Source organism: Arachis ipaensis, chromosome B8, assembly GCF_059453495.1.
Source record: "Arachis ipaensis isolate K30076 ecotype BB chromosome B8, ASM5945349v1, whole genome shotgun sequence".
NCBI classification, from domain to species: Eukaryota; Viridiplantae; Streptophyta; class Magnoliopsida; order Fabales; family Fabaceae; genus Arachis; species Arachis ipaensis.
The window spans coordinates 80,570,474-80,594,374 of NC_142443.1; the positions used below are offsets into that span (position 1 = coordinate 80,570,474).

Sequence of the window (23,901 nt, forward strand, 5' to 3'; positions counted from 1 at the left end):
GGTTCATCATGGAGTTGGAGCTGTTTGATGTATAGGGGATTGATTTCATGGGACCATTCCCATTCCTTTCCTCATACTCGAACAACTATATATTAGTGGCTGTGGATTATGTGTCAAAGTGGGTAGAGGTCATAGCTACATCAACAAATGACAACAAAGTGATGATTAATTTTTTTATGAAGAATATATTCAACAGATGTGGGGTTCCAAGAGCTCTTATAAGTGATGGGGGGCTCACTTTTGCAACAAGAAACTTGAGACAATCCTCCTTAAATATGGTGTCAAGCACAAAGTGGCAACCCCATACCATCCACAAACCAATGGTCAAGCTGAAATTTCAAATAGAGAGCTCAAGAGAATCCTTGAGAAGACTATTGGAAACTCAAGAAAAGATTGGTCCAAGAAGCTGGATGATGCATTGTGGGCCTATAAAACATCTTTCAAGACACCTATTAGCATGTCTCCATACCAATTGGTGTTTGGAAAAGCTTGCCATCTACCAATAGAGCTTGAACATAGAGTATTTTGGGCTCTAAAAATGTTGAACTTTGATAATCAAGCCGCTGGGGAAAGAAGGCTACTACAACTCAATGAGCTAGAAGAATTCAGAAATCAAGCTTATGAGAATACCAAGATTTACAAGAAAAACACAAATAAATGGCATGATCAAAAGCTAGCAAGAAGAGAGTTTGTAGAAGGTCAAAAAGTGCTGCTATACAATTCAAGGCTCAAGTTCTTCCCAGGGAAGCTAAAGTCAAGATGGTCTGGACCCTTCACAATCCTCAAGGTGTCCCCGTATAGTCATGTAGAGCTTATGGAGGACAAGACACAGAGGACTTTCACTGTCAATAGCCACAGGCTCAAGCACTACTTGGGGAACACATTGGATGAAAAGAGAGTGAGCTATAACCTCAACTGAGGAGGAAGGAACGTCAAGCTACTGACGTTAAAAAAGCGCTAGTTGGGAGGCACCCCAACACTCGTATCCTTTAATTTTTTCTTGCTTTCTAAAAGTATTTTATGATTGTGAATTTAGGTAGTTTAAATTTCAGTCTCTAAGTTAGTTGATTAGTTGATAGTTCTGTGGTTTATCTTTAGTTTACTGGGAGTGCAGGATTACATGATACACTAATTGAGGTTGAATCATTTGGCTGAGAACTAGCTAAAAAGCTAAGTTTGGTGTGGCCATTAAACCACTTAATTTAGGCTTATAACAAATTGGATTAATGTAAAGCTGGAAGTAAGCCCAAAATTAAGTTTGGTGTGGCCACCACCATAGGAAATTTACACAGCAAGCCCAACATATTTGAAGTTTGAAAGCATTTAGTGAATTGATGGGAGCATAAATAATTAGTTTATTGCATACGTATGAATTGGAAGTGGAAAGGTGTGAATAGATTAATTCCAATCATAATGTATATCATAAAGTCCAATGAAGAAACCAATTCCCATATGCCATGGATTTAAGTTTGATGTCCCAAAAGACATTGATCAATTGCACTCTAATTGCATTGTAATTAGGGGAATGTGAAGCATTTTTTTCATTACTGATGGGATTTTTTTTTTCGGATTGAAATTTCAGGAACAGGTGGGGCCCACATGATTGATAGCTCATTAAGTCAAGGAGTCAAAGTGTACTTGCACTTTGGAACTCAACGTCTGAACAAAGCTAAAAGGGTGAGGATTGGCGCCTCTTCCCACGCTAGGCGCCACTCCCAAGTGGGAAAATATTGAATTTCTTTTACTTCCCACCTTCCAGATTCCCTTTCTTACCTCTATAAAAGCCACTCACCTCAACCTCACAACCGAAATAACCCTCTGCACTCCCTCTCCTCCTTTCTTTCTTTTTCTTACTCATTCCTTATCTTGATTGGGACAATCAAGTCCTAGGTTTGGTGTTGGATGATGGGTGAAAATTAGATTTCCACACAAACTCACCGGTAAGTGTACTGGGTCGCATCAAGTAGTAATAACTCACAGGAGTGAGGTCGATTCCACAGGGATTGATGGATCAAGCAACTTTAGTGAGTGGTCAGTCTAGTCAAGCAGACAGTAGTGAATTGAGTGAAAATTGGAGCAACATAAAGTAAATTGCAGAAAATGTATATTACAGAATGTAAATTGCAGAAACTTAAATAACAAGAAAAGTAAATTGCATCAAATGTAGAGAGAATTGGGTGCAAGAAACTTAAGAAAGCAGTAGATCAAGCAATCAAAAAGAACTTAAGAACAAGTAACCAGAATTGTAAAGTTGTAGGAAAATAAAATCAGGCTGAATCATGAACAGAATTGTAAAGTTGTAGAAAAATAAAAGTGCAGGAAATTGAGATTTGCAATGAAAGTAAACTGAATTCAGTACAATTGAAATGTAAAAGTGCAGGAGGAAAAAGTGTATCAACTATACTAAGCTCTCTGGAGTCTCTAGTCCTCCAAGTGAGCTCTGGAGTCTCTGATTCTCCAGCCTGAGCCTCTATTCTAATCCTACTCATACTGTGTGTTGTTTTTGAAATGAAAATGATGCCTTTATATAGGCCTTACAAAATGAAAATGAAGTTAAAATTGAAAACAAATTACAATTTAAATGAAATTCCTATTCTAGCTATCTCCTGTGCCATTGAGTGATGATACTGGGCTCTGCTACTTTGAATTTTCAACTGGGCTTGGAATCAGACAAATTGATTAGAGTTGCAGCTCCCAGGAGAGCATAGCGTTCATTTAGAGAATGGAGCGTTTAGGTACCCACGCGTACGCGTCCCTCACACGTGTGCGTGCCTTTGCATTTTTCGCCCACCGACGCGTACGGGTCATGTACGCGTATGCGTCATTATCAATCTTCAGCTCCCAAAGCTTGCACGTTCCTTTCACGCGTACGTGTCGTTGATAGCGTTTTCTTATCGAGCGCTACGTTAGCTTAGTGAAGGCTACTCCACGCGTGTGCGCCATGTACGCGTGCGCGTGGGTAGCAAAATCTCAATTCAGGCTTCAGCGCCAGCCACGCGTGCGCGTGCTTTGTCCTAGGTGCACCATCAATGCGTGCGCGTCAAGCACGCGTGCGCGTCGATTGCAAAACTTTGCCTCCAAATTTTCACTTGCCCAAAAATGCTGGCTTAGTGAATGTAGCGTTCTCTTTGCAAATGAGCACCAGTCATTTCCATGCGTACACGTCATGCACGCGTACGCGTGGTTCTTCAGAATTCTTTGCCCGACGCGTGCGCGTCGTGACGTTTTCGCACCAAGAGCCTTTTCTTTGTTTAAATCATGGGCCACGCATTTAAAAGCGTGGCTTAAGGCTCCAAAGCGTGCCCAAATTCCAAAATGTGCCCCAAAATTTCTCTTTTCTCCTTTTTTTCTTATTTTGTGCTTTTTTGCTTCTTTTTCTTCTTATTTCCTACAAAGTTTATAAAATCAAAAGATCAAAGAAATATACTATTTAAGTACAAAAGCATTCAATATTTAAGTACTAATCATCAATTTTTTGTATGAAAAAGCATAGAAAAATATGACATGTTGACATGTCATCATTGGAGCAAACCCTTTGTATTGCTCTCCTTCTTTACTTCTCTCTTTAATCCCTTCAACCCTTCAAACCTCTTTTTTCAATTCAATGGTACCACCAAGAGCCTCCTCATCAAAGAAAAGAAAGACCAAAGAAGCTACCTTTGGATCTTCAAGCTTCAATGAGTATAACAGAGGATGGGCTTCCAAACAAAAGCAATTCTATGGGTGGGTGAGTGAGAGGCAAATTATTCCAGAAGTGGGCTTCCAACTTGGAAGAAATGAGCACCCAGAGATCAATAGAGAAATCAACAACAGAGGATGGGCTATCTTGTGCACCCCACCAAAGAAGGTGGTGGAGAGCTTGGTTAGGAAATTCTACGCCAATGCTGTGCCACAACCTGGGCAACCCTATGGCTACCTAAGCTATGTGAGGGGGAAGGCTATTGACTATAGCCCCGCTAGCATAGATAGGATGCTAATGGTGAAGCAAACAAACTCCACCCAGAGCTACAAAGAAAGGGTGAAGCAGCAAGACCCAGAATTTGAAGAGATCCTTAATGAGATATATGTCATCAATGTACAATGGATCAATGACAAAGATGCAAGGCCCAACCAACTAAGGAGAAAAGATTTGAGCCCCCAAGCAAGAGGGTGGCTAGACTTTATAAGAAGGTTTCTCAACCCCACATCCAACACTTCAAAAGTATCATTGGAAAGAGCTGTGCTCATATATAGCATAATGAGGGGAGAGAATGTCAATGTTGGGGAGATAATAGCCAACAACATCAATAGGATGCTGAAAAGCACCAAGGTTAGCATAAGGTTGGCCTTCCTAAGTATTATCCAGAGGCTGTGTGATGAAGCTGGGGTGGAAAAGATCATTGATGAAGTTTTGGTGGACCAAGATAAACCAATAACTGCTAAGAAGATGGCCAAAGTGGTGGCCATCAACCCAACACAACAAAGGGCAAGAGGGCACAGAGCTCATGCTCAGGAACCACAAGGGCCACAACAAGAAGAAGAAGCTGAAGATCAACCACAATACCTACCACTTCTACCACCACCATATCCACAATTTCCTGAAGGCTTCAACTGGGAGCAAATGCAAGGAGACATCCACCAAATGAAAGGAGACATACACCACTTGAGAGAAGATGTCAACCAACTCAAGGAACAACAACAACACTGGGACCAAGTGCAGGAGAGCATACAACAACTCCAAGGAAGCATGGAGTACATGAAGGAGCAACAGGGCCAATTCAACTGGGGAGAAATGCAAAGTTACCTCAACAAAATCATGGAGCAAGGTAAATGATAGCAGAGAAACCTTGCTGAGCTTAGGCATCTTTATGATGCTATAACTACTTCAAGGAGGCAGTATGACTTCAATATACAAGCAAAGCTGAATCACTTGTGCAATGCTGTGGCCGCCTTGAACCCCGGATATCCAACATTCATGCAAGGGATGGAGGAGCTGAGTACTAGGAAGAAGAGATATTGGCCAAGCACAAGGAGGATGAGAGGACCTACATGAGAAGGCTGGGATTTTGGAAGCCTAAGGATACAAAAGCACAAGAAGGATCCTCCAAGAAGGATAGTGATGACTCCTCCTCCAAGAAGAAAGACAAGGGAAAAGGGCCAATGAATTGAAGCTGCTCCAAGAATCAAAGGTTGTTGAGTCCCATGGTTAAAAAGTTTAAAATTCTAAATTTCTATTAGTATTTTGTTATTAGTTTGCATCAGTTGATATTTAGTCTTTTATGTTTTGAAGTGTTTTTATGAGTCCTTTATGCTTATGTTTCAATTTGAAGAAAGAAAATGCAATGTTGTTTAAGTCTCATGAATATCAAATAAAAGTAGTTTGTTTTCATACGAGTCAATTGTGAGTTGTTGCAAAAACAAGAGCAAAGAGACTAAGACCAAGTAAGAAAATTTAGGACTAAGAGAAAAGGAACTAAGTATAGAACCTTGAATGGATTTGAAAGAAAAAGTCATAATGAGCAATTGGACTTAGAGGATATGACAAGTAGATGCTAAGGATGACTCTTGAATATCCATGGAACCAAGAAGTAGTGAGCAAAAGATCCAAGGTTCTGAGCATCAACTACTAGGATAAAAGAAAGAAATAAATAGCTCAAAAGAGCCAAAGACCCTAGTAGATGCTTGTGGTAAAGATGTGTCAGGAAGAGAGACCTGGAAAAATAAATTCTTAGGGGTGTCTCAACACCTAGTGCCCTAAAACCAATTGGTTTCGGAGTACTAATTGAAAGCCTTATCTAAAGGGTCATCTTGAGACAAAATACTTAGAGTCGAGGTCAATTGAAAAGAAATAACAATCAAAAGAAAAGGAACAATTCTTGCTACTTCAAGGTGACAATCTATAGAAAGGGCTCCTAAGGCAAACACTTGAAAGAATCCTCAAGAGTCTAGGAATTCACTGTGACATGAGAACAATGAGATTCATACATGAGTTAACACTTAGCCCCTATCTCTGGTAATGAATACATTTCTTTTAAGGTCAAGTCTCAATCCATTTAAGAATAACTCACATTGATTTGCTTGGGAACAAGCAAAGCATAAGTTTGGTGTTGTGATGACTTGCATCATCTACCTCTTTTTCCTATCTAAAAGGACCATAAAAAGAGCATAATCTCATTGAATCAATGCAATTTTATGAACCAAATGATAAATATTATGGTACATTGCTTTGAAATGGGTTTGCGTTACATTTCAGGTGAAAAGAGCAACAAAAAGGGAAGGAAACAACAAATAAACTGAGCGTGCCACTTGATACAAATGCCACGATTTTGTATAGGCTTGGCACGCTAACACTAGGGTGTGGCATGCCAGTTGGTAATTCCAGAAAGGAGTTCTTGAAGCTTTAACAAGGGTGTTGCACGCCAGTTACTTTTTTCAAAGAGCAAGATTGAAGGCCACAAAAAGGACGTGGCACGCTAGGCTGAGCGTGGCACACCAACCCCATCATATACAATGGGCGTGCCACTTGAACTTGTGGGCGTGGCATGCCAGTTCACTAATCCAGAAGGGGATAAATACTTGGGCGTGCCACTTGGTATCGAAGGCCTGGCACGCCAACTTTAATCCAACACCTGGGTGTGCCACTTGGGACTCTAGGTGTGGCATGCCAGGCTTGAAGGAGTGCAAACCAACATGGGCGTGCCACTTGAACATCAAGGCGTGGCACGCCAGTTCAAGTTTCCAGAAGAAGAAGGTGAAGGTCCAATACTTGAGCTTTAAGGCGTGGCACACCAACCTCATCAACCAAAGAAGAAGGAGACTGGGCGTGCCACTTGAGCTTTAAGGCGTGGCATGCCAAGGCCAGATAACCCTAGGCGTGCCACTTGAATGCTAGGCGTGGCACGCCAGCTACTGGAACAAGTGTACCATGCATACAATACATGGGCATGGCACGCCACCTACTGGGCGTGGCACGCCAGTTATGTTTTCCAGAGAAGTGATGAAAGCTTACCATGGGCGTGGCACGCTGTTGAATCCATATTTCATGGTATTTATTTGCTCTATTTGGGTGGATTTCATCAACTTTTCTTTCACTTACTCATTGAAATAGCATAGTTTCATGATTTCCTCCTAAATTGTGCGTAAAAGTGAAAACCTGCTTTTTAGGCCTTATAATTGCTAAATTTTTTCCACTTTAATTCCATATGATGCCTTGATATGTTTGCTAAGTGATTTCAGGTTTTCAAGGCAAGTAGGGGTTGAAGAAGTGAGAAAAAGAGCATGCAAAAGGGAAGAAACCGTGAAGAAATGGAGTTTGGATATTCCAGCACCCGTGCGTACGCACAACGAAGATTTGCGAGCGACGAGTACACGTGGGAGTGAATTTTGTGCAGTGATGCATACGCATGACCCACGCGTATGCGTGACCCGAGTTATGTCAGCTCATTAATTGCAAATCTTTGGGGGCAAATTTTGGGCCTCCAAAACCTAGTCCAACTCATTTCTGAAGGTATTTCAACCCCAATTCAAGTGGAAACAAGGGGGGCAATTAGGGTTAGATTTTATCATGTTTTAGTGTAGTTCTCTAGGGAGAGAAGCTCCCCCTTCTCTCTAGAATTAGGATTCTTTAGTTTAATTTCTTGTAATTTTTACTTTTAATTCTTGTCTCTATTTACTTTTCCTTGTTATTTATTGTTATTGTTTCTTTGCTCTTCTTCATTTCTCTTGTTATTTCCTTAATTTTGTCATTTTTATGTTTATGAACACTCTTGTCATTTTGATTTTTAATTAATGCAAATTTATGTTTTATGTTCATTTATTACTTTTTCTTTAGTTGTTATTGTTATTTTCTTGCTTTGGTAGCTTTAGAATTTATTTTAATGCATTTTAATATTATTTTATTTTCATGCACACCACGTGTTTGATGAAATGCTTGGCTTAGTTTTTACATAGTTTTTTACATAGTTTTTCATACACACCAATTGACCGTTTGTCAAATTTGGCGCCGTTGCCGGGGAGTTGCAATGGTGTTGTTGTTGGCTATTGTATATATTTCTTACTTTTTGGTTGTCTTTTGTTAGGATTGGGATCTCGGAGGACATTAGACATTCTAGCATTGGTGGGGAAGTCAAGCACAAGCCACCATAGCAAAGGCTCTCCCAATTGTCTAACTTAAAGACATTAAATAAAAGTGTTTGGTAACATTGTTCCAACTCTTCTCTTTTTTGTATATATTTTGGTTTATTGCAAGTTTGTTATGCTTGGTTGACTTAGGATTAGTTTAATTTTGAGCTTAGATAGGTTAATTTTGATTTGGATCATGAATTTATGGGTTATTGCATGTTATGGTGTTGAGTTTTGATTAACTTAAGGCTTAGAGCCTTAGATTTTAAAGAAATTTTTTTGGGAAAAACAGGGCATATGCGTGCGCACACCCTTGTACGCATGCACACAACAACAAAAATTTACCTTCTATGCATACGCACACAAGCCTTTACGCCCTTTGTTCGCGGCGCCAGTAAGCCTTGTGAGCGCGCATTCCCCTGTTTTTTGCGACCTATGCGTGCGCACGTACCTGTGCGTACGCACACATGCCCTTTTTCGCACTCTTTGTGCGAGCGCACGAACCTGTGTGCGAGCGCACACATGATCTTTTTCTAAAAAAAAGTTTTAGCCTTTCTGTGCATGGGCACGGGTTTGTGCCCACGTACACATCAATCCAAGGCCTCTGGTCGCAGCGTTTGAATGCATAGTGCGAACGCACAAGCCTTTTGCATTTTTCCATCCACGCGTACGCGCAGACCACGCGTATGCGTCATGTTGCATTTTTTCCCTTTCACGCGCACGCGTCCTTTACGCGTACGCGTGAGCCCCTGTGCGTGCGCACAGCCCTTTGTGCGCACGCACCCCCATGCTTTCACCCCCTACACTTCTTTTTTTCTCTTCTCTCTATTTCTCCTATTCTTTTCTCTTCTACTCTCTTCTTTCCCTCCTTCAACCACCACCCCCAGTATACTTCACTACCCACGACACTCACCTTTAGTTAGTTGGTTAATTTGTAGTTAGTTAGTTGTTATTTGCTTAGTTAGTTTAATTTTCTATTTTGATGCTAAGTATTTGATAATTGAGTTAATTTGTTTGAGATATTGCTACTAAATTATTATTGTTGTTACTAGTTATTGAGGATGTAAATTGTTGCTTGGTGTTGAGTTCTTCATGATTAATTTTGCACATACTAAGTACTTATGACATTGCCTTTGAGAATGCTTGTTAGATTTCTAAACTGCATGTTTGGCCACCATGTGATTTGATTTCATTATCTATAGTTAGGTAATTTGTTCCTAGTTGATGCATTTTTTTGTTAGGTGATGCTTGTTATGATTGACTTCTTTTATTTAAGTCACCTATTTGATGCATTAACATTGAGAATTGTGAAATTGGATCATAAGCTTTCCTAATGAAACTTTTTTAGCTTTTTAAGCTTTGTGGACTATGCTTGTCATGTTTTTCACTTCATGTCAATTAGGTGTCGCTTCATTATCCAATTCACAATTCTTTGATTCTTGCTTGAATACTTTCATGCTTCTTTATTACCTGTTTGTTAATCTTAGCATACAAGTTTATTTAAAGTATTTCAAGCACACTAGGATAAGTGAATTGCATGTTATTTTGCATACTTGAGACCTAGTTATCCATGCTAGTATGTGTGTGTTCTAAATCGTGCACAACTTATAATTCACATACTTGTTTTCTCCATGTCACAAACTTATTCACTCACCTCATTCTAGTGAATACCACCTCATTCGAATGCTCTTTGCTTCCTTGTTTTTGTATTCGCTCATCTTACTATCTTATTGTCTATCTTCCATGCATGAGTCACCGTAAGCAACAAGGAAAGCGGGAGAAAGAGCGCGCAGCAGCCGATTGATCCACCAGCTGAAGGTGGCAATCCGAAGTCACTACCCCTCGTCCCTCACCTTTAGTGGTACCGCGGACGGTGCAAATCCTTAAGTGTGGGGAGGTCGTCTCTGATCGACAATCTTGGGTGACATACTCTAATCCTAAAACTTTCATCTTCCTTTTTTTTTTTTGAATTCTTAGTTGCATTTTCTCTTCTTAGTTTATATATATTTTAGAGCTTTAATTACATTCTCTCTTAGTTTATTGCATGTCTTAGCATATATAATAAGATTAGTTAATTTAATAAAATTTTACAAGAAAAACATTCTCGATAGGGCATTGGTATCCTAATTGATTTGAGTTAGTACTTTTGATTGAAACTTGCTTGAAATATATTGTGGAGCATATTTTTGAGTTATGAACACACAACCTTGTGAGTTTTTGAGCCTCATTCAGTGGTTACACATTTTAACCACTGATTTTGTTTATTGTGTGTTATTCTCTTTTTAAATTTGCAATCTTTGATTTGTTTAATTCTTTATGTCCATTGTTTGATGTATTCATGCATTTATGTGATTGAGGCCTGATGACATGTCATCATGTCATGTTTTTCTATGCTTTTTCATACAAGAAATTGATAATTGGTGCTTAAATATTGCATTCTTTTATGCTTAAATGGTATATTTCTTTGATCTTTTGATTTGATAAACTTTGTAGGAAATAATAGAAGAAGAAGCAATAAAAGCACCAAAAAGAAGAATCATACTCCCATGGTGGCAAGAGAGTTGGAAACAAACTCAAAGAGGCTTCTGAGTTAAGCAAAGAGGATTTGCAACCCTGACCTCTTCACCTTCCAACAAAAATAACTTGAGCTACAAAACTCCAAATGAGGTGGTTTTAGTGGCATTGGAAAGTAGACATCCAGAGCTTTCCAAGCATATACGGCACTGCATGGTGCACACCAAATCTGAGGGAGAAAACATGCCCCGAAAGTGCATACATGAACATGGTATCAACCTGCAGTAAGGCCAGCTGACCTCTTCACCTTCCAAGGAGGATAACTTGAGCTGTAGAGCTTGGAATGATGTGCTCTCAATTGCATTCAAAATTAGACATCCAGAGCTTTCCAACGATATATAGTAGTATGGGGGTGAATCTCAAGGATGGGCCTCAGAAGCTGGCGCAAAGTTTGGCCTCCAAACAGCGCCCATAGTGCTACGTTTTGTTAGTAAACGCAATGCTCCTTCTATGAGTGCTACGCTTTGAGTGCCAAGGGCTTCAAATAGCACGACCATGCCTTCTTCAAAGGACTATAACTTGAGCTACAGATGTCCAATTGATGCGCTTCTAGTTGCGTTAGAAAGCTGACATTCAGAGCTTTCCAACGATATATAGCAATTGATATTTGAAAAAAAATTGATGCACAAGTGATATGCATCTTTAAGGACCAAAAACCACACTTAATAGCCAAGTAAAGGGAGCACCAAGGATCGAAGAGGGAACCAAGGGAAGCTAAGTGTAGCGCTACGTTCTCTTCACTCACTGAGCGCTACACATGATGAGGAAATTGGCAAAAGGGGACAGCCAGTGCTCGAAAGTGGAAACCAACACACAAGGCATGTAGCACTACGTTAACTCTCTCAACGTTTTCGTGGCCTTCATGCAAGGAAAGCAAGGACAACACTCACAAAATAGAGCAACCAAGGATCAAAGAGGGGAACCAAGGCATCATGCGTAGCGCTACGTTACTTCTTTTAACTTTTTCGTGATTCCAAGCTTGGGGAGGAAGCTTGTGCTGGCCATACACTAAAGAGCGCTCAACCAAACCAACGTAGCGCTCAACCAAAGGACCAAGAGGCAGCATTGGGTGAGTGAACGCTACGTTCACTAATGTAACGCTACAAGCCAAATTGCAAGCACACAAGGAAGGCACATACACAAGGCATGTGGAGCGCTACGTTCACAATCCTAACTGAGCGCTCCACTGGAAGCATGCCCCAACCCATTTTTAAACAAATGCCTCCTGACCCAAGCTTCACTTTAACACATCCTGACCCATGCAACCAAGCCATCCGGATCCACTCTTCTTCAAATCCAAAGCAAGCAGAGCCCATTAACATCACTCAAAGGCACAAGAGATAGTTAGAATAGGAATTTCATTTAATTGTAATTTCTTTTTAATTTCATTTTAATTTTGTAGAAGCCTATATAAAGGCATCTGTTCCATTTTAAAAAAAGGGAGGCTGGCTCTGCTAGAGAGCATTAGGAGTAGGGTAGAATAGAAAGCTTTCTTTGAAACACTTTTAATTTTCTGCACTCTTTACATTTCAAAAATTAATTCAGCTTTATGCAAATTTCCTTTCCTGAAATTCTGTTCTTCTGCACTTTCACAATTTCATTTCCTTTGAGCTTGATTTACTCTTCTACATTCTGCAACTTTACATTTGAAATTGTTGAGATCCAAATTTACTTTTCCTACAAATCTGTAATTCTGTTCTTTTACAATTTCACTGAGCTTGATTTATATTTCCTGCACAATTTAATTCCCCTGCAATTGCTCTAAGCTTTGATCTACTGCTTCCTTTACTTTCCAGCACCCAGCCCCCTTTACATTTTACTGCAATTTACTTTTCTTGCTCTTTAAGCTTCTGTCCAATCTATATCCTGCTGATTTACATTTACTGCAAGTTTACGTTCTTTGCTCTTTAACTTTCCTGCCCATTTACATTCTGTCTTTTACAATTCTCAGCAATTTACTTTCTGTTGCTTCACATTTCACTTAATTCACCAATGTTAGCTTGACTAAACTAATCACCCACTAAAGTTGCTTGATCCATCAATTCCTGTGGGATCGACCTCACTCTAAGTGAGTTTTACTACTTGATGTGACCCGGTACACTTACCGGTGAGTTTTTGTGTGGAATCCGATTTCCACCCATCAAGGCAATCTTTTCATTAAGCTCACTTATCCCAAATAGCCTACCCCTTTTATCTTCCTTTGTTAACCAACTTTGAGCCTATTTCAATCCTTTTTTGTTCTTAAAGTTAGCACATTACTAGCCTTAAAGTGAAAAACAAATAAATGTCCTTCATTTGGATCTCTGATTAGCTTAGGCTAGTGAGAGTGTGTATCATTTAAGTGTGGGGAAGTTTGGGAACTTTGGTTGAGGTAAAAGTGGATTTTTGTACTCTTGATTGAAAATCTTGGGAATTGGGTACATGCTCATGCATCAAATATTTAAACCATATGCATTGTCACTTTTGTATATATATTTTAGTTTGAAAAAAAAAGAAAAGAAAAATTATAGAAAGGGGACAAAATGCCCCAAAGTTTGAGAAAGAAAAATGTATATGAGTTGTGACTAAAAAGAAAATGCATGAGTGTGTAAGAAAAGTGAGAATGGGTAGTTAGGTTTGCTTTGAGTTGTATAAGTAGTTATGTAGATTTGGTGAGAGCTTAGGCTAATCAAAGATGAAAATATTAAGCTCACTTGACCACACATATAACCTTACCTCTACCCTAACCCCATTACAACCATGGAAAAGCCTCATGATATTTGTATGTATACATTGAATAAGTGTTGATTGTTAGATGAAAGACAAATTTTAGAAAGTATGATTAAAAGAGAAACGAGTGAATTAACCCTATACACTTTGGTGATTAGAGTGGATACACATCCGGTGAGGGTTCAATTGCTCAATTACATATTTTCACCTATGCTTAAATGCTTATCTTGCAAGTTGCTAATTCTTTTCAATAACTCTAATCAAATATGGATTTGACATGGTTGAGATTGCTTTAGCCCTTATGTTAGCATGAGGACATGCTATTGTTTAAGTGTGGGGATGTGATGAATCCACCTTTCATGGTATTTATTTGCTCTGTTTGGGTGGATTTCATCAACTTTTCTTGCACTTATTCATTGAAATAGCATAGTTTCATGATTTCTTCCTAAATTGTGCGTAAAAGTGAAAACATGCTTTTTAGGCCATATAATTGCTAAATTTTATCCACTTTAATTCAATATGATGCCTTGATGTGTTTGCTAAGTGATTTCAGGTTTTCATGGCAAGTAGGGGTTGAAGAAGTGAGAAAAAGAGCATGCAAAAGGGAAGAAACCGTGAAGAAATGGAGTTTGGGTGTTCCAGCACCCGTGCGTACGCACAAGTGTGCGTGCATAGGCACAACGAAGATTTACGAGTGACGCGTACGCGTGACCAACGCGTACGTGTGGGACTGAATTTTGCGCAGTGATGCGTACGCATGACTCGAGTTACATCAGCTCATTAATTGCAAATCGCTGGGGGCAAATTCTGGGCCTCCAAAACCCAGTCCAACTCATTTCTGAAGCTATTTCAATCCCAATTCAAGTGGAAACAAGGGGGGCAATTAGGGTTAGATTTTATCATGTTTTAGTGTATTTCTCTAGAGAGAGAAGCTCCGCCTCTCACTAGAATTAGAGTTCTTTAGTTTAATTTCTTGTAATATCTACTTTTAATTCTTGTCTCTATTTATTTTCCTTGTCATTTATTGTTATTGCTTCTTTGCTCTTCTTCATTTCTCTTGTTATTTCCTTTATTTTGTCATTTTTATGTTTATGAACACTCTTGTCATTTTGATTTTTAATTAATGCAAATTTATGTTTTATGTTCATTTATTGCTTTCTTTAGTTGTTATTGTTATTTTCTTGCTTTGGTAGCTTTAGAATTTATTTTAATATATTTTAATATTATTTTATTTTCATGCACACCAAATGTTTGATGAAATGCTTGACTTAGTTTTTACATAGTTTTTCTTCACTCTTGGCTTGAAATTGATGACTTTGGTGATCCTTGAGTCATTGATGTCCATTCCTGTTTAATATATTAGAGTATTTAGTTGATTTGGTCTCCCTTGACTCTATGTGACCCTTAGTGTTGACATAGGACTTAGGGATTGAAATTAACTATGCCTATTTAACTTATCTTCGATGTAAGGTTGACTAAGTAGGATTAACTCTTCATAATCATGATATGTTTGTGGTCAATGGCTATGATAGGTAACCCTAGCTCTCAATTGCTTGCCAAGAGGTTTTCTTGCATTTTAAGTTTCCGTTCCTTGCTTTGACCTTTATTGCTTTGACTTTTAATTCCTTGCATGTTTATTTAATTGCTTTGATGTTTAATTTCTTGCATGTTTAATTTTCACACTTTTGGTTGAGAAATTGGGTGTTTGGGTGGAATTGAGTTGTGGATGTCCATTCCATATTGTGTGAGAATGGTTAATTGGTTTGGTTTCCGTTGACGCTAGTCTTTCACTAAGTAATTAGTGAGTTGACTAGGACTTATAGATTGAGATCAATTACGCCTTTTGATTAATTCTCAAGGAAGATTGACTGATTTGGATTGATTCGACACAATTGCCATGTTTGTGGTTCATAACTAGGATAGGAATCCTAAATTACCCACTTCATGCCAAGAGTTGCCATTTACATTCCTTGCATGCTCATTTACTTTCTTGCTATTTACATTTCTTGCTCTCTTGCTTTCCAAATTCCCCATGCTCTCCCATAGCCAATGATTATACACTTAATTGCAACTCCTAGGGAAGAACGATCCAGGAGCTTAATACTCTCGGTTAATATATTTGTTTTGTATTATGATAACATTTGATTGATGGTCAATTTGTTGCGTTAGGACTATACTTACAATGCCAATTCCATTTTTGATAATCGAATTCCCAACCCAAAGCCAATTGACCATTTGTCACGCGCCACCTACTGGGCGTGGCACGCCAGTATTAAATTCCAGAGAGGAAGATGAAGTGCATACAATGGGCGTGGCACGCCAGATCTTGGACGTGCCACGCCAGTTCAAAAGTCCAGAGAAGAGGAGCAAAAGGGAAGAGCCTCGGCGTGCCACTTGAGCTCGAAGGCGTGGCATGCCAGGCTAACCAAGTTAAGAGAAGACCATGGGAGTCCCACTTGGGTTCGAAGGCGTGGCACGCCAGGGATGATAATGCATGGGGCGTGCCACTTGAGGAGCTGGGCGTGGCGCGCCAAGCCAAAATTAGTTGCTCGGCGTGGCATGCCACTCAAACGCCAGCCACACGCCAAGCTTGAGGAGTCACACTTATTGAGTTTCTTTTTCCCTCCAGCTGTAATTTTCTTTTCTCTTTTGTATTTTCTTAATTCTTGTGATAGGAGTAGTATAAATAACCCTTAGAAGTACTGAAAAAAGGGGTTGGGAAGGTAGCTTTTGGATTGACAAGTTATAGTTTTACTTTTACACTTCACTTCATCTCTTCCATCTCTTGTACTTTTCTCTAAGCTATGAGTAGCTAAATTCCCTCTCATTGGGAGAGGGAGCTCTGTTGTACTTGATGGATTAATGATAGTGAATTTCTTCTTTTCTTCATCTTTTCTCTGATTTGCTAGAAGGAATTTCATTCTTCATGCTAGTGTTCAATCATGTTGGGAAAGAGGTTGAAAACAAAATGATTTTCATGGGAACCTTGGAAAAGGAAACATGAAATCATGCTTAAAATCCCTTCTCATAATTGAGTATATCTGGGTTTTGGGATTGGATATAGTGTGGTATAATCAGGTATAATCAGGGACCAAGCATATCTCTCTTCATGAGCAATTAGACTAAGGAATTGGCTGATTATCTAGATTTGAGAGATTGAATCACCAAGGGATTGGGGTTCAATAAATTATAATTTTCAAGAGGTTAATGAGTTGTATAATTGAAGATGAGATGAGTTGGATTTAATCCAAAGAGAGCAATATCTCCTAATCCTAATGAATTTCCCCTATTCTTATCTTCCATATTCTTTATTGCTTTCTTTACATTTTGTCATTCCCCATTCCCATTTATAATTCAGTCATTTATGTTCCAGCACTTTACATTCTTGACATTTACTTCTCTGCACTTTACTGCTTCTCTTTACTTTTGAGTTATTTATATTTTGGTTCATTTAGAATTCTGCAATCACAATCTATATTGCTCAGCTTGACTAATTCACTCATTGAATAAAATTGCTCAAATCTACCAATCTCTGTGGATTCGACCCCACTCCTAGTGGGTTATTACTTGACGATATTTTTGGTGCGCTTGCCAAAAGAACGGATTCATTATTTTATATAGGGAGTGAATTCAAGTTATTAGATAATTTATATGCTTTTTGGCATCACTTTCATATAGTTTTTAGTGTGTTTTATTTAGTTTTTAATGAGTTTTTATAGGTTTTAGTGTTAATTTCATATTTTTGAATTCTACTATGAGTTTTTGTGTTTTTGTATAATTTCAGGTATTTTCTGGCTGAAATTGAGGAGTTGGAGCAGAAGTCTGATTCAGAGACAGAGAAAGCACTGCAGAAGTTGTCCGGATCTGACCTGCCTACATTCAGAAGTGATTTTCTGGAGCTACAGAAGTCCAAATGGAGCGCTATCAACAACTATGGAAAGCTGACTTCTAGATCTTTCCAGCAATATATAATATTTCATACTTTGCTTCGGATTAGAAGGCCCAAAACTATTGTCCAACGCCAGCTACCTGCCCCCTTCCAGGTGTCCAGCGCCCAAAAAGCAGAGACTAATATACAAACGCCCAAAGAGGACCCCCTAGCTGGCGTTCCACACCCCAGAGACCTCATAGCACGTAGATCTCATCAAATCTCAACCCAAACACTCAGCAAGTGGGCCCCAGCAGTAGATTTTAGCACTAAATAGACTGTTTTACCCTTACTAGTCTTCTGTTTAGTTTTAAGGTGTATTTTACATAATCATAGGGAGCTCATGCATACTTTTCACCATCATACATGTTTACCATTGTATTTTATCTTCAATACGAGTTTCTAAACCTCCTAGGTTGAGGGGAGGAGCCATGTTGAGTCCTATGAATTAATAAAAGTATTATTATTTCCTCTTCGATCCGTATTTGATCTATCTCTAAGATGTTTATCCGATCTTCATCATGGTGAATAGGATGATCTGACAAATTAGCTCTATTCATCACATTAAGATGAACGTGCCTAACAAACACTTGCGTCTACTTGGGTTCGTGTGAATACGTGGCCAGAAAGTAAGAGCCAACAACTATGTTTATACATCTCTCAGACGGCTAATCCACCACTTCATTGGGGACTTCTCGAGACACCAGTTCAGCCAATTTTTAGGGAGATTAGGGTCTCCGTGGTATAGGCTAGAATCCTAAGAAACAGCATCCTTTGATCCTGAAAATTCGACCTTGTCTGTGGCATTTTGAGTAGGATCACCAAGAGAATGGACTGCTATGCGCTTCACCCTTCGTCAGATTGGATGACCATGGCCAATGGCATTCAATCTGTAGCAGAGGAGATCATTGACCATGGGCAATGGCGTTGATCACATACAGCCTGCCATAGAAGAAGATCATTCATAAGCAGAGAAGATAGTAGTACTGGAGTTAACTCAGAAAGACAAAGCAACTCCAATCTTTAACTCTATTTTTATCAGAATTTTCTACCTCTTTTACTTTATTCCATTAAAAAATTCACAATCAAACCTCATTTAAACATAAACCTTTTGATTTACCTGACTATGATCTGCAAGATAACCATAGCTTGCTTCAAACCACAATCCTCGTGGGATCGACCTTGACTCGCTCAGGTATTACTTGGACGACCCAGTGCACATGCTGGTACTGCTGTATGAAGGTGTGGGGTTCATACTGCACCAACACTCCTGGGTCAGGATCACGGTTTCCTTTTCATTCCAACTTCTTTTCTTGTTGATGAGCTCCTTGAGGAATTTTGCATAGAGGGGCATTTGTTCTAATGCCTCAGCAAGTGGAAGGTTGATCTCTAGCTTTTTGAAAATCTCCATGAACTTGGGGAATTACTGGTCTTTGAGCTCCTTGTGCAATCTCTGAGGATAAGGTATTGGAGGGACATATGACTTCACCTCCTTTCTCTGCTCTTGTGGTTGTTCCTCTAAGACTTGCTTGCTCTTTAGTGAAGTTTGTGGCTCATCCCTCTTCTTGGAATCCACATTGTCATTCTCTTCAACCTCTACTTCTTTCTTACTGTCAGCTTTGTCATTCTCCAATGTCTTCCCACTCCTTAGTTGTATTGCCTTGCATTCTTCCTTGGGGTTAGGAATGGTGTCACTTGGGAATGTGTTGCTTGGTCTTTCAGCTGGTTGCTTAGACAATTGCCCAATTTGTCTTTCTAGATTCCTCATTGAAGCTCATAATTTTTGTTGGCCATTTCTTGATTCTTCATTAATTTCTCCATTATCATCTCCAAGTTGGAAATTCCTTGGACCTCTTGATGTGGCTGTGGTTGAGTGTGGGATGTTGATGGTTGATGCAAGTTATTTTGGTTATTTGGGGGGTTGTGTTGCGGATAAAAGGTGGATGGGGGAGGATTATTTTGTGGTTTTCTATATGGATTGTGGTTTGTGGTTTGTGGTTTGATGGTTTTGGTGGTTTGTGTTGCGAAAGTTGCTAGGGTTAGAATTCTTTTACGATGGATTCTGGTTTTCTCCCCATTTTAGGTTGGGATGATTCCTCCATGAGGTGTTGTATGTGTCCCCATGGAAGTCATTTTGGCCAGGACCTCGGTTGTGCATGTATTGAACTTGTTTACGTTGCTGTTCACTATTGTATATTTCATAGCTCTCTTCACTCTTCCCTCACACCATTGGAGGTTGGTTGGTTGTGCTTACTACAGCGAGTTACATTCCATCCATCCTCTTTGACATCATCTCCATTTGTTGTTGAAGTTGCTGGTGCAAGGGCTTATTTTGAGCTAAGATTGCATCCACTCTTTCAAGTTCATAAACACCTATTTTGGGAGCTGCTTGTCTTTCTGAAGAATAGAAGTATTGATTGTTGGTAACCATGTCTATGAGGTCATATGCTTCTTGTGCAGTCTTCGTCGTATGCAATGACCCTCCTGAAGAGTAGTCCATGGCCTATCTTGCCTTCATGGATAGACCTTCATAGAAGTTTTGGAGCTTAATCCACCCACTAAACATATTCTCAGGACATCTTCTAATCAATGCTTTATACTTTTCCCAAGCCTCATATAATGATTCTCCCTCTAGTTGTCTGAAGGTCTGCACTTCAGTTTTGAGCTTGATGATTCTTTGAGGGGGGTAGAAGTTGGCTAGGAACTTGCTAACCAAGTCATCCTAGTTGGTAATGCTTTCTTTTGGGAAACTTCCTTAGAGAAAATGGGAAAGGAGCAGCTTGTAAATGTTAGGATGCACTCTATTGGTCTTGACTGTATCACAGATCCTCAAGAAAACAGAGAGATGTTGATTTGGGTCTTCAGCAGCACTTCCTCCATATTGGCAGTTGTTCTGAACTAGAGTGATGAGCTGGGGTTTGAGCTCAAAATTATTGGCATGAACATTGGGAGTAAGGATGCTGCTCCACAATTTCTTGGGCTAGGGATAGTATAGGAGGCTAACACTCTCCTTGGAGGTTGGCCATTGTTGTTGGCCACATCCTCAGGTGGATTATGAAGGTTGTCCTCCATCTCTTTGTCTCCTTCTTCTGAATCTTCTTCTCCAATCACTCCCTTCCCTCTTGCTTCTCTACATAGCCTCAGGAAGGTTCTCTCTGGTTCAGAATCAAAGTAAGTGGATGCACCTCTTCTTCCCTCTGGCATACACAACACAAAATAAACCAAAAACAAAACAGAACACTCTATTGCTAAAGTAATGTTAAAGTTAGTAGACACAATGTATCAAATAGTTAGTAGGCTTTAAAGAAAACAAAGAAAAATGCTTAATCGAGACTATCACCTATTTAATCATTGTCAATCTTAATCAATCCTAGCAACGGCGCCAAAAACATGATGGACGAAAAATGTATCCGCACAAACTACTGGCAAGTATACCGAGTCGCATCAAGTAGTAAAACTCACAAGAGTAAGGTTGATCCCACATGGATTGATGGATCAAGAAACTTTAGTTGGGTGATGAGTCTAGTCAAGCTAATATTGAAAGGAGTTTGGTGAAATTTAATGGACGAAATATAAATTGCAAGAAAGTAAGACAACAAAATGTAAAGTTTTAGAAATTTAAATGCTGGAAAATAAAGGACTAGAGAATTAAATGCTGAAAAGTAAATGACAGAAACTTAAATGACAAGAAATGTAAATGGGCTGAATCTTAAATTGTAAGAAAGTAAAGGCACAAATGTAAATGGCGCTAGAAAGTAAATTGCATGAAAAGTAAAAGGGTATTGGGAGATGGAAATCAAGGTAGCAGTAAATCAAAGCAATTAAAGTGAATTCAAGGTAACCAAAATGAAGAATATCAAAGAGAATGATTTATTAGGGATTGGAGATATCATAATCCATCATGAATCAAATGGGTCTCAACTTTATTCTCAATCGTATGAAGTAGATCTATGGCAGATTGTAATTGATTGATTCCCAATTCCTTAGCAACCCAATCTCTCTAAACACAATCAATCTTGCCAATTCCTTGATCTAATTGTCATGAGAAGAGATTAAGCACATTCTCTTATCCATAAGCCACACAAATTCTCATGACCTCAATTCCTCCCAAATGGTGTTGCTCAAGAGAATTGTGAAGGATAGAGCTTCAAGTCTAATGCCTATGATTCTCCTTCCGAGGCTCACATAAGCATTCAAAAGATTTAAACCCCCTTCAGGAGTTAGTGAATCACAATCAACATAGAAGATACCCTTTAGCTACAATAAGCGGATTGAGAAGAAAAAGAATTTCATTCAATCATGTGAATTACAATAGAGGTCCTCCTCCTAATGAAGTGATGGTTTAGTTCATCATTGCTCAGCTAAACAAAAAGGAAAAGAAAAGTACATGAAACTAAAGAAAGTACAAAGAAAATGATTTCAGGGTTTCCCAATTAGGGTCCTTGCTTCCCAGCCTTCTATCTAACTTCAAAATCTATCCTATTTATACACTTTCCTAATCAATCTTCAAGTCTTTAGATGTGGGCTTTGGCCTTAGTTGAAGCAACATAGGAGTGGGTCTTTGTGACATTGACAAGGATGTTAGTTCACTAACGTTCACAAGCTTGCATGGGTGCCATTTAGAATGAAAGTTGGTGCTAGCGTTGGTGACCAACGTATGTGCACAAACGGTGGCTAACGTTCCCTTTAAAATCCTTTAAGAACATTGCCACTGGCGCTTGTTCACCAACGTTGGTGCACCAACGTTCCTCCTTGTGCGTACACATCATGCCTTGTGCGTGCACACACTTGCAAATTTTCTCTTTGTGCGTGCGCACAATGACTCATGTGTACGCACACTAGCACTTTTTCCAGCTCCAACTTGAAGATTTATCGAAGACGTGGTGTACCAACATTAGGTAATGTTGGCACACCAACGTTGGCACCTCTTTTGCTATAAACATTGCCAACAACGTTGGTGAGCCAACTTTAGCCACCAATGTTGCATGTCAAGCTTGGAAAGTTGGTGAGAAACATTGGTGAGCCAACTTTGGCCACCAACGTTGCTTCCCATGCTTGGCATATTAGTGGGCAATATTGGTGAGCCAACTTTGGCCACCAACGTTGCTCACTCTCTCCCTTGAAACATTGTTAGGCAACATTGGTGGGCCAACTTTGGCCAACAACGTTGCTTTCCATTCCCAGTCAACATTTGTAGAAATGTTGGTGAGCCAACTTTGGCCACCAACGTTGCTCCTCTTTCCTTGAGCCAACATTTGTGGCAACGTTGGTGAGCCAACTTTGGCCACCAACGTTCCTTCCTCTGCTTCTTCTCTGCTTCTCCTCACCTATCATCAACCACACAAAATGCATCAAAGTATTGCCATAATCATAAAATAATGCATCATTCATTGCGTTAGGTAATTCTTGCATAAATCTCATGAAAATGAACATAATTAACAATGTTTGGTTGAATTAAGACATGCATGCAATTCTCATCTAAATGCTTACTTATTGCCTAAGAAAGTGTATGAAACCAAATGAAAACTAATGAAAAAGGCTTGTAAAACTAGCCTAAAATGCCTAGCTAGAACGCCCATATGGGCAATTGAATTCCCTACCCACCATATGGGCATTGAACGCCCAGCTACTACATCATGGTTGGCATTCAATGCCAGCTTTCCTCCCAGTTGTGGCTTTGAATGTAACAACCCTAATTTTCGAGTACATGAGATCTTTTCTGAAAGTACGGATTTCTCCAGAAGATCAGTAAAGGGAACACCTCTGTTATATCATCAAGCATCTCAATCCTCATTATCATTATGTCATCCTTAAGTTAGAACCTCTTCTGAGGCAAGCTCGATAATGCAATCGCGAAGAACCTTGTTTTTGAACCGTATCAATTGGCAGTTTTGATTCAGATTTTCGTAAATAGTCTCTGTTTGATGAACCGGACTCGATTCATGAGAGGAGAGAGATAATAGTATAATATTATCATTATATTAGTATTAGAAAATTCTTGAATGACATTATAAGGTTACCTGGTCTGTTTTTGTTAAAAACAGAAAATCGGTTTAACCGGGTTTACAGTTTACTGGTGCAGCTTAGCACCAGCACTCTCTGATGAATTTAGCAATGCTGAGGCCTCATTATACATGTTCTATTCTCATAGTAAATATGTTACTAGTGTCATTTATGCTAGTAGCTCAGAAAATAATTTTTAGAGATATTTTTACGAGTGTTCCGATACACCTAGTTTTAGTAGTTGTACACCAGAGATATTTTAATATTATTTTAATCCACCTCCAAGCCAACCAATCACAACTCACCTTACACCCCCAAGACCTCCAAGGCTGTCTCATTTCATCATTTTGGCCGAAAATAACAAGAGAGAAAAGAGACAAACTTTCATGAACACTTAATCTTCAAAGCTTGATTTCTTCTGAACTAAAACTCAAATCAAAACTCCGATTTCACTAAAATAATCCTCTCTTCTTCCTCTACATAACCATGTAACTTATCAAGGATGGAAATAAGGTGAGATGGCTGTCTCCCTCCCATTTCAAAACATGTGTTTCTTGATATTCTTCCTTAGGAATCATGCTTAACTT

The 23,901-nt window shown here is 39.2% G+C and overlaps 1 protein-coding gene across 1 annotated transcript; it reads left to right on the top strand.

Annotated features, from left to right (window-relative positions):
• The first annotated feature begins 538 nt into the window (after positions 1 to 538).
• LOC107611095 (uncharacterized) lies at positions 539 to 919 on the top strand. The gene has a single exon (XM_016313057.1). It carries the CDS (start codon positions 539 to 541, stop codon positions 917 to 919), a length of 381 nt encoding a protein of 126 aa, XP_016168543.1.
• Positions 920 to 23,901: the final 22,982 nt, after the last annotated feature.

What these genes read in the sequence shown, in the direction of transcription:
- LOC107611095 (XM_016313057.1), top strand. Translation starts at nt 539, where the DNA reads ATGTTGAACTTTGATAATCAAGCCGCTGGGGAAAGAAGGCTACTACAA.